At 39.1% G+C, this 12,465-nt stretch overlaps 1 protein-coding gene across 2 annotated transcripts in view; it reads right to left on the bottom strand.

The window, feature by feature from the left end:
- LOC136874929 (neurofilament medium polypeptide) overlaps nucleotides 1-12,465 on the bottom strand; it is a 102,021-nt gene that overhangs the window by 18,185 nt on the left and 71,371 nt on the right. Inside the window, exon 8 of one of the 2 annotated variants that reach the window (XM_068227930.1) lies at nucleotides 2,476-3,560. The exons of the other annotated variant lie outside the window; for it this stretch is intronic. Within the exon in view, the coding sequence (XP_068084031.1) occupies nucleotides 3,141-3,560 (420 nt within the window). The 3' untranslated portion in view covers nucleotides 2,476-3,140. Of the gene's footprint in view, nucleotides 1-2,475; nucleotides 3,561-12,465 lie in introns of those variants that run through there. 2 annotated transcript variants of the gene reach the window in all.

Here is a 12,465-nt window from a genome sequence, read left to right as displayed (position 1 = left end):
TTTTCCCACACATGTGGGCTTGCGGCTGCGAACTGTCGCACATGTGGATTTGGCCCTGTTACGGCCGGATGTCGTTCCCAACGCCAACCCTATATGTAGGGATGTAATCACTATTGTGTCTTTCTAGTTTCGAAAATTTAAGTGACTTGCTAACAAACTAACCCTTTCCGTACGTTTACCATAAATACCTTTTTTTTTAAAAATACTTTAACTGCCTTTAGTACCAGTTGCTTTTTTTTTCGTTGTGCACACTTCCTTGGGTGTCCTGTTCTTTATTTAAGCTTACTTACCCCAGTTAAAGTAATTTTGAACCTATAAACAGTACCTTCTATTGTTGATCGTGTTATTCCTGTCTTCAACGAGTTTTGCCTCTTACTCTTTCTAGCACTTGCTGCACGGAAGAAGCCTGAATCATTTATTTCCCCCATGTTATGTTTGACAATATTGATATCCCTGATAACTTCGCGTCGAATTAATAATCAGAAACATACAAAATTGTCAATTCATAATTAATAATCAGAAATATACTACATTGTAGCTGGCTAAAAGGTCGTTAAGACCGAGAGCCAAAATTTAAAAACTGATTAACTGGAGTATCAGAAGAGAGATTGTTCATTTTTTGCTACACTAGCGATAACTAGCGAGTTAGTCTATAAGATGGAAGTAAATGCACACTTTATGATTATGCTTGTTATGGTACGAAATGAAATAAAAAATTCAAATTCATCGACTGACTAACATAAAATAAATGTCATGAAGAATGGACATGAACCCTACAAAAAAAAAAAAAAAAAAAAAAAAAAAAAACAGTGGATCAGAATCAAAAATAAGGTAGAGTATTACTGACCAAGGGACCATTTATAAAGCACAATGATTTCTGAAGGGGTGCTAAATTCACGTCTAAGGCCCCACAGAAGTGCACACTTTTAAACGAAGTAACTTTGCATTAAAGGATTAACTGGAAGATGCAAAGTTTTCTTTGTCAGCATCACATTCATACCTAAAAATCTCTTGGGACATTTTGAGCATTGGCTGGGACCTCAAGATGGGATGCACTACGTTATGACTCGTAAATTTTCAGATTTAAGATAGAACTAAATGTAATATGCCGACCACCTAGATAGCATGCCACGGCCATGCCTCTTGTACGTATATGAACACTTTCTGCGTACAACTCAGGCGTGCGCATTACCTGAAGCCGCAGTGCAGTGATTTACTTAGAATTGCTTCTTACAAGTTACGCATGCATACTGCCTGAACCAGTCTGCTGGTATAAGCCGAGAGACAAACCAAGCTATTACCTACCTCGCAGAAACAGCACTAGAACCTCTTCCCTCAAACCATTCGTTAAATTTAAGGACATTTTACGAACCATGGATATTCATTCCTACCTTCCATAAAATTGTTTTTACTTCTCACAAACGCACTGTGTAATCCATGCACAGTGTTTACAACAGAATCGGTACCACGGTGTTACAGAAAATAATAGCATCTGAAGACAAAATTCTATATCCTTTGGAAATTTCTAGAAAGAAACCTGCCAACATTTAATGTAAGTTACTTTGCAATTCCAATGTCATTTCGCTGTGGTTTCGTTTCGCTTTATTAACGACTCCAAACAAAAAGTCGCGTATCGTACATCCAAAAATTAGGCCAAACTAGATGCCACGCACGGTTTAAAGCAAAATCGTTAATACCACCAAGAATTGCCTCTAGTAATGAATTAGCTCGACGTATTTAGTCCAAGAATTGTGAGAGGAATCTCTGGTTTACAGGGTAAATTTGAGTAAGATTATTACTGCTGCATGCACAGTCCCAATGAATATCCTTTTTAATCTAATGCTGTATCGAAAGAGTAAGCACGCTAGAACTAAGCGGCCTAGTCTACACATTTACAGGATGGAGGACCCGTGCTCTACTACTCGCGAACTACTGCGTTATTTAGGGAACATTCATCACCGGTCAGCCAGCCGTACGCCTGTTACACGCTACTCTCCGCTCGCGAGCGACAGGGCATTCTCGGGATCGCGTGACGAAATGCCCCTCACAAGATTGAAGACAGCAATCAGATTGAATGTACAGTATTATCTGCTATAGGATCGGGCCTGTTCATTTACATACGCAGGTAGCCTATTACTATCGAGTCCTCTTGTTACCTGCAATTGCTATCTGTAAGGTTCGGCTCCATAGTTAAGTGGTTAGCGTGCTAGCCTTTGGTCACAGGGGTCCCGGGTTCGATTCCAGTCAGTGTCCGGAATTTTAATCATTGTTACTCTCGCTGGCACGGGGACTGGGTGTATGTGCCGTCTCATTTCCATCCTCATTACGACGCGCAGGTCGCCTGCAGGAGTCAAAAAGACCTGTACCTGCCGAGCCGAATATGTCCTCTGACACTCCCCGCACTATAAGACATACGCCATTCCATTGCCATCTGCAAGGATTTCATAGTATGGGTAAATGGATAGAAAAGCAAACTTATTTTTAAAACATTTATTAACTAATAACCGGTTGATTTATTTGTAAGATTACCATAAGAGCTATAATCGAGAACATCATTGAACAAAGCGAACAGATATCAATTCCTGCTAATATATTAAATAACAGCTATTTACATGGTAATAAGTTTGCAATATTTACAGCAACATAAAATATATTTACATATAGACGTTGGATCTACCAACTCGGAAGTAGAGAATACCAATTTTGCTGCAACACTACTTAATATCTAAACGTTAGAAACATTGCAGTAACATGTGTTCTGCTTCGATAGGAAACAACTTTAAGCAACATTATTTAATTACACTGACGTATGTGTTCTATTTCCAGGCTTCCTGAAGAACAAGGTAAGTTATAAATATTTCATTTCTATTACACTTTCGACTAAGCTACCTATATAAAACTACGTAGTCCTATATTTAAGTATTTCGTAATGTTATACTATATAAAGCGATTTAGCGCGTTTTGCTGAATAAATCCCTACAAAAATAGAATTTATACTCCATAATACTTCTGAGATTAACGTGTTTGTGCTTTTAAAAGTAGTAATTACCAAAGAGGTTAGTTCCTTTTCAAAGCCTTACAACCACAAGAGAACATTTCGAGAACTGCCGATCCAACCTATCTATATTCCTACGAAGTCGTCACGTCTTCTTACGACTGAAGAGACTGGACAACTTTGATGGTTTCTTTTCTACAGCGGGCTCATTTACAGGGCGTGGCGTGTCCGCCCGTAATTCTGCGGTTGGTGAACTTGCTCGTGACTCCCTCCTGGAGGATGGATGCTCAGGCGACTGATACCCACTGCTGGTTGCACTAACGAAGATTTCCTTCTCGGCGTTATCTTCAGGTTTATCTTCTGTTTTCTCCTTAGTTTTTGAGTCATCGGTTGTGATAGTTTTACTATCGGCATCCTCTATGTCCAGCCGTGGAACTTTCAATTTCCTTTCCTCTTGTTCTATTTCTGTATTTGTCGCCATTTCCGTACCAGCCGACGGATTCTCTTCATCTGTGAAGTCTTCTTCACTGGAAGTTTCTGACGTACCATCAGATTCTTCTGGCGGCTGAAACAGAACGAGTTCATTAAGTATCAAAACAATTATGATCCTAATTTAACTGTTAAAATATGCCAACAGTGAATCTGGAAACTTAAACACATGACTGAAACAAGGCATGTCTCAGTCTGGGTTTTTAGAAATATACATTTAGAGCCTGCAAACCACGAGAGGATTGATGAACATCCCTACATGGATGTCCTGTATGTATGTATGTATGTATGTATATTGTTCCATTGTCCTGATTGCCAAAACACGGAGTTTTTATGTTCTGATTTGCCGTGAATAAAATTTAAAAGTTTAAGCGTCAGAAAGATACAAGTTAGATGATACAAGCGCAACTCGAGTCATAGTGGCCGTGACCATGATAAAATGTACCATCGGAAATTGTTAGCATCAACAAAAATAAAAAGACAGGACTGATTTTGGAAAAGGCAGGCGAGAATATAGACAGAATCAATCTCTAGAAGAAAGTTATTTTGGAGTTAAAATAAATTTGTCGCTAGAAAACCGAAGACATCCTAGACATACTTCCGAGCGCAATATACAAGAATATTTTAATACGCAATACGGAAGAGAGATAAGATATATAATTCATCTTGGATGCTTGAGAGAAGAGCAAGATGTAACTCGGACCTGACTTATAGAAGTAAAGAAAAGGTTTCGTTAGGGAACAGATTTTAAAATACGCAATCATATCAGAAATACTATTCAGTTATATGAACTTAACTCGCGTCAGACATATTGGTAATCTGTATGTAACTTTCACATTGACAGAAAGTGACAATGACTTGTATTGGTTCATATTTGTTGCCACCATTGCATGTTAATTTGAGGCAACATACCTATTTTAATCTTTCTCAGTTTTGTACGTCATTTTTCAAAAAGGACACCATTCTAAAGCAATTAACTAATGTATATACCCATGTATAATTTTTATATTCATGTTAACATAAATATATTAATTCGTGCAATAAAGGGTTAAGCTGATTATAGCTAATACAACAGGTTAGTCAGGATATACGAACATAATGTCTTAATATTCTATGACTAATGAGGACGTAGAATTTTTATCCATGGTATTCCTTATTAACTTACGTTTGAATGATTGAATTTTATATGATGATAAACTATAATTGCAATACAACTATGAAGCTAGCGATACTATTTAGGGCAATTTCCCCTATTTCTATATTTCATATTTGAATATATTTACTGATGATTAACTTAGAAAATAATATATGGTAAGTAGCCAGTGCTAGCTGCACATAATTGAAACTGAGCTTATTCAGTTTAAGTCTAATTTGTAAAGACATATCGAAGCAATTTTTCTTAATATCAAAATATTTTATTCTCAATGTCAGGATATTTTTAGCATTTCAATGTGAATGTCAAAATTTTATTTTTTAACATTTTTATTTCTTGATATTTTTGTGGTGGCCTCTAGTATCAATATATGTGTATAAACTCATGTTATAAACTCCTTGAACTTTGTTAGGGTTTCGAAGACATTCATGTTCTCTGCTTCTAATATTATCTTCATTCTCTCTGATTATTCATGTTTTTACTTTCGTCCCCACGATGCTTTGAGTGTTAATTAAACACATTAATACACCATCCCTGTTCTGTTATTCAAGTAGATAATCATTATCAGTAACTAAATTGGTGACTCCCGACGTGATGTTAAAATACGGCGCGGAACACATTTTGTGGTTAGTCAAGTGTGAAAATGACCGATGCCAGCAACGAAACAAATCCACCGCGAACAACAGTATGAAACGAAGCGGGTATTGCTCGCATTTCAGTGAAGATTCCACCCATCTGGTAGAAAAACAAAGGTATGGTTTCTTCAAGTTGAAACAGTTTACTATGTTGGGTATCACTAACGAAACCACGAAATTTAATCATGTTATTGCGTCATTAGAAGCGGATATTGTAGAATTAATTTCAGACTTTATCTCGACCATTATCCGCCACTCCGTTCACAGAGCTTAAAGCAAGACTAATTCAGGAATTTGAAGATTCAGAGAATAGGAAAGTGACGAAATTATTAACAGAATTAGAATTAGGTGATAAGAAGCCAACTCCGCTCTTGCGTGAGATGTGAACTTTAGCCGGTACGCAAGTCAAGGACGATTTCTTGAAAACCATATTTATGCAGCGGCTTCCTGTTACCGCACGTTCTATATTAGCTACGAGTAAAGATGATCTGGACACCATAGCCACTATGGCTGACAAAATTGTTGAAATTTCACAACCGGAATTAAATGTTTGTGCTCAAACCGTGCAGACACCACCCACCATTGCAGTCAATAAAATATATGTCAGTAATGATCGTATCTCAAGACTAGAAATGCATATCGCTGAATTAACACTGAAAATCAATGAATTGAAAACGTTGACACGTTCTTCAAGAAGTAGCTCACGATCATCTCGTTCTTCACCAAGAAGATCACGAGACAGGTCCCGATCAGCCCATTCTTTTAATCCTAATGGAGCACTATGTTGGTATCACTTTAAATATCGCAGCAGGGCAAAGAAATGTCAGAGCCCATGCTCATATCATACCTTCCGCTCAGAATTCTAACATGCAGTCAAACTAAAACGCTCCACACTAGCGGCGGTAGGTGATCGGAGTCATTTTTCACGCCGCCTATTTCTCACAGACAGAAGTAGCGGAAGTCGTTTCCTGGTCGATACCGGAGCTGATATTTCTGTGATTCCGCCTTCGGATAGTGATCGCCCAAAAAAGACAGATCGTAAACTTTATGCAGCAAACGGCACTGGTATTAACATTTACGGAGAGCGTCTACTAGTACTCAGTTTGGGCTTACGGCGCAATTTCACATGGAAATTAGTAATTGCAGATGTGCAATCACCGATTATTGGAGCCGACTTCATTCACCATTACAACCTTATCGTACATCTAAAGAACAGGCGACTCATTGACCCATTAACATCAGCAGAGACACCTGGCACATTGATTAAAGTCTCGGGCATAGAAACAGTTTATGTAATGCCAGCAGATCAAAAACATGCTGACATTCTAAAGAAATTTTCCAACTTGCTCCATGAAAACGTCCATTTCGACATCCCAGATACCTCTGTCATACCATTGTCACAGAAGGACATCCTGTAGCAGCAAAGGCACGACGACTACCACCAGATGAACTCAAAGCAGCTAAAGCAGAGTTCCAACAAATGATCGATATGGAAATCCGCCAGCCATCAAAGAGCGCCTGTGCAAGTCCTCTCCACTTAGTTCCCAAGAAAGACGGATCCTGGAGACCTTGCGGAGACTACCGTGCTCTCAACAACATCACCAAGCCTGACAGGTATCCTATTCCTAACCTTCAAGATTTTAACAGCCAACTACATGGAAAACGAATATTTTCAAAAATAGATCTGATCAGAGCTTATCACATCCCTGTACATCCGGACGATGTACCCAAGACAGCAGTGATAACTCCATTTGGTTTGTTCGAATTTTTGCGCACCCCGTTCGGACTCCGTAATGCGGCTCAAACTTTTCAAAGATATATCGACAGTATATTCAGAGACCTCTATTTCGTGTACTGTTATATAGATGACATCCTAGTGGCATCACAAGATGAAGAAGAGCACAAGAAGCATCTTCAAATGCTTTTCGAACGACTCAGTACGTTCAACATCAGAATCAATCTGAACAAGTGCATTTTCAGTTCAACAGAAGTACCTTTCCTGGGATATGTGATATCTGCAGAAGGAATCAGACCACTACCAGAGCGAGTGCAAACCATTGTTGACTATCCGCTACCCACAACAGTAAAAGAACTGCGCCGGTTTCTTTGCCTCTAACTTTTACCGAAGAGCACCGCCAAATTCAGCCAGTAAACAAGCAGAGCTTTTGAACCTACTCCACGGGACTAAGAAAAATGACAACAGAAAAATTAATTGGACAGAAAACCTTCGACAAGCCTTTAATGATCTAAAAAGTAGCTTGGCCGATTCAGCACTTCTAGCTCATCCGTCTTCAAATTTACCTCTAATTTTAATGGTAGATGCCTCAGATTATGCTATTGGCGCATAATTGCAACAAATCAAAGACAATCTGCAACCATTAGCATTCTTCTCCAAGGAACTGACACATGCAGAGAGGAATTACTCAACCTACGACAGAGAACTCCTCGCTGCCTACTCAGCTGTCAAGCACTTTCAGTACATGCTTGAAGGACGTGATTTTCCGATTTACACCGACCACAAGCCACTCACCTTCATGTTCAAGCAACGTTCAGACAAAGCTTCTCCACGTCAGATACGACACATTAGTTTCATCGGACAGTTCACTACAGACATACGTTACACTACTGGAAAGGAGAACATCGCAGCTGATGTTTGTTCACGAATTGCTTCAATCACTATACCTCCAACTGTTACGATAGAAGAAATAGCAGAACGCCAACAATGTGACGAAGAACTTCCACACATTAAGAATACGTCACTTGCACTTCGAACAATAATGTTGCCCAATGGTAAAGAACTCGTTTGCGACATGACTGAAGATATGATTCGCCCGTATGTACCTCGACAACTACGACAGGCAATTTTCAACTCGCTACACAATCTAGCTCACCCTGGTGTTCAAGCAACCATTAATTTAGTAAATAAGCACTTCATTTGGCCATCACTAGGAAAGGACTTAAAGACCTGGACATCAGCATGTATTTCTTGCCAACGAAGTAAAGTCTGGAGACACACCAACAGTGCAGTGGGACAGTATCCTCCAACGGCAGCAAGATTCAGTCACATTAACGTGGACATAGTTGGACCACTACCTCCATCACAAGGATACCGCTATTTACTAACAATTATTGATAGTTTCTCGCGATGGCCAGAAGCAGTTCCATTAGCTGACATCACAGCAGAAGCAGTTTCATTTGCCATAGTCTTAACATGGATATCTCGTTTTGGCGTGCCTGATATAACTACTGACCGCGGAAGGCAGTTTGAGTGTCAACTTTTCAAATGCCTCACAAGCACACTGGGCATCGTCCACATTAAAACGACAGCATATCATCCGGCAGCAAATGGAAAAATTGGACGATGGCACTGTCAAAATCTGCTTTGAAGGCACAGATGTCTGATTGGGTTTCGAAGCTTCCCCTGGTCTTGTTAGGACTTCGTTCCTACATAATTCCGCAAGTCAATACCTCGCCAGTGGCTCAATGAACAGAAATTAGTAACTGACATTCCAACCTTCGTTTTCAAATTGAAGGAACAGTTAAGGAACCTAAGACCAGTCCCAACAGAACAGCACGACCACAAAAAGATCTTCATTCACCCACGGCTGATGACGAGCAAGTTCGTTTTCGTTCGACACGATGCGGTCAGAACACCTTAAATCACCATGTGACGGGCCATATCCAGTCCTGTCTCGCAGTGATAAACACTTCGAGGTGGAGATGCCAACAGGGAAACAAACTATTAGCATTGACAGATTGAAACCTGCCTTCCTTCTGGCAGACCAATCATCGGACAACAAGGAAGACATATCTGGAGAAACTACTCTGGACATTCCGTCGAGTTCCATTCCAAAGACTGTCAACCTTCAGAAGACAGGCAGCACTCAATCCAATACATCCGCACCACGGATCACCAGATCAGGTCGAAGGGTCATCTTCCCTCGAAAATACATGGACGCTGTCACTGCGGAGGGAGTGTGTGGCGGCCTGTAGTATCAATATGTGTATAAACTCATGTGTTATAAACTCCTTGAACTTTGTTAGGGTTTCGAAGACATATTGATGTTCTGTGCTTCTAATATTATCTTTATTCTCTGATTATTATTCATGTTTTTACTTTCGTCCCCACGATGCTTTGAGTGTTAATTAAACACATTAATACACCATCATAAGCCTAGTTTTTTAATATGTGAGAGGCAATTTGTGTTGAGAAAGATTAATTTTGGTTAACTAATTCCAATCTACGAAGACATATGGTGTGAATGATGCAATTCCAAAGTCACAGTTAAGGAAAAGCTGAGATGACTTCTTTTTAATGATCATAGTGACAATCTATATGAAGAGAATAAGTTATTGAGCGAATAATTTAAGAAATATTCTTAATTTCGATAAGAATTTTGAGCCTCAAGCAAATATTTATCCATCATATTTAATGTTTTTGAATAAATGATAGAATTTAATTTCTATTATTTATAGATTATACCATGGTACTTAAGTTAAAACCATGGTAATGCGAGTATATATTTGCTGATTTTGCGGTTGACATGTTAGAAACATCGATCAAAATTTGTCTGGCATGAATGGAAGCGTTGCGTTGGATGTCTCATGTGAATTCACGTAAAAAATTATTTTATATTTTGCTACAAACCCTGAGATGCTCACCGACCCTATCCGTGCATTTGTTCTTGAACGCTACGAGATTTGGACTCTGAATGGCGCGTATGTATGTTATCTTTCTAAACAAATCTGTCCAGCATACCGGACGACCGCAAGAGTGCAGAAGAAACTGGCAAAAATGCCAACAAATGCGAACACTTAAAATCGCATTTCTGAACTTTGTACCGCTATATATGCAATCATGTTTCTAGAACAAACTCACGTTAATTAAAATCTAATTACACCTCAGTATTTCATAGCTCATTAAACGTAACGCCAGAGTATCCAGTTCTCAGCTAGTTAGTGTTTAAAAGATTTCACTCTTGTTGGGTCTTTTCCTCAGAAGTCCCTCGACAAAATTTATTTCCAATCTAGATAATAAATTACTTTGGTGATAGAATTCATCTTCATCCTCGAGGTCTCCTTTATTTTACTACATACCATCATTCAATGAGTCCTAAGATAAACAACTAACGTGTTCGCAACTCGTAAACTGAAAAAAAAAATGACTTATCACAGTTAAATTTGTGACTTACCCTTTTTACGTCGCACCGACGCAGACAGGTCTTATGACGACGGGGTAGGAGTGGGTAGGGAGTGGGAAGGAAGCTGGCTAAAGTAGGTATCGTACCCACCATCTCCGGAACAAAAGCTCACAGCTGCGTGGCCCTAACCGCACGGCCACTTGCTCGGTAAATTTGAGACTTCGAAGCGTAAGTTTTGATGAGGGAACCATGTACAAGTCAATGTATTTTAGTTTCGTCTTTGCAATAGTAGCCCTACTGCACAAGGGGAAGGGTGACAGAGCGGATACTTTATTACAGGCCAATCAGTCTGTCGTGTTTAAGCTCTGGGAAAGGATTCTTTCTGATTATGTAGGATACATTTGCGAAATTACTAACTGGTTTGATAGAGGGCAGTTCGGGTTTAGGAAAGCTATTCCAGCGAAGCTCAACTTTTAGGACTCCAGCAAGATATAGCTGATATTTTAGATTCACGTCAAATGGATTGTATCTCTATTGGACTAAACAAAGGAGTGGTTGAATGAATAGCTAAATTTCTTAAAGAAAAAAAAAAAAAACTTATTAGAGTAGATGAAGAATCCTCATCCTATAATGACTAAGACGGCAGGGCAGTATTATTGGACCTTTGTTCTCTTAAGGTTATGATACGAGTAAATGACGAATCTCAGATAAGGCTATCTGCGGATGATATGCTATAGAGTATTAAATGAGTTGTAGGATTTTGAGACTGCAGGAGGACCGAGACATTGCGAGATGGACAGCGGACAATCTTGAGATTGTAAACTGGATATAAAGTCAGGTTGTAATGCCTGTTGCTTACGGTAAAATTTTCTGTCAAATTTATTGTACAATTTTATAAAATTTCTGTTGCTCACAGTCAAATTAAAGTTTTATAAAACATTTTATAAATCTTTTCGTAAAATAGGACATGTTCTATTCCGTAAAATTAATTTTATGAAACGAACCAATCAGCTAAGCTGAAATCACGATGATACTGGCGCTACGTCGTGAGAAGATTGTGAAGCTCGATTGAAAACGAACTTTTTTCTAAAATGGCAGGATCCGGATGAACTAAGGAAGCTGTTAGTGTCTTACTGGACGAATACCAGAAATATCCTTGTTTGTACGGAGTTAAAACGCCACTTTACCACAACAGAAATGCAAGAAGAGGGGCAGAAAACACAATCACCGAATTTTTATATGAATACTGGTCTTTTAATGTCGACTAATTTTCGACCAAGGACAGCAATACACTACCACCTTCTCTTTTGATCCAACCCCAGTCCAGCATTTCTTGGCATGTCTTTTCTTCCTTTTTACCACTGTACAACACATAACTGCAGCTAAAGCAGCAAGTTTTGCTTTGTTGGAGCAATATTCTGAAACACACTAAGTTGAACAGCTGATTCTTGGTTTAAAAGTTTATCGATAGATTGCAGCACATGTACATCCTAGTTCAGGAGTGAGTTCATAGATGACCATCCTGATGCTTCAACGGATTTTATGAAATCCTTTTACCGTGAGCAACACAACTTGTTTTCACCAATTTTTTAAATAAAATTGTACAGCAAATTTTACGAAACATTTTACCGTGAGCAATAGGCTAAAGTTTCACCAATAGGAAAAGTCCTCACTTTAAATTAGTGTTGATGGGATGACAGTACCCCATGGGGATCGTTAAGTACCCACATGTTAATGTATGGGATCTTCAATGGGGTAATCATTAACGAGGTTAAGAAACTTAGCATCTCTTCACATGGTTATGAGGGAATTTAGGGGTGGTTGTAAGGATGTAAAGGCGAGGGCGTGCAAGTCCCTAGCAAGACCCTAACTCGAGTATGGCTCCAATGTATAGGACCTACAACTAGGACCACTTGATAAAGAAACTGGAAAAGATCCAAAGAAAAGCAGTACGATTGGTTCTGGTCGATTTCCGACAAAGGAGCAGTATTACGAAAAGTTGCAAAGTTTGGGCTGGGAAGACTTGGGGAAAAAGGAGAAGAGCTGCTGGAC

Source organism: Anabrus simplex, chromosome 5 (assembly GCF_040414725.1).
Source record: "Anabrus simplex isolate iqAnaSimp1 chromosome 5, ASM4041472v1, whole genome shotgun sequence".
Lineage (NCBI taxonomy): Eukaryota > Metazoa > Arthropoda > Insecta > Orthoptera > Tettigoniidae > Anabrus > Anabrus simplex.
The sequence above is the reverse complement of the archived record's forward strand: the minus strand, read 5'-3'. Positions and strand labels throughout refer to the sequence as shown.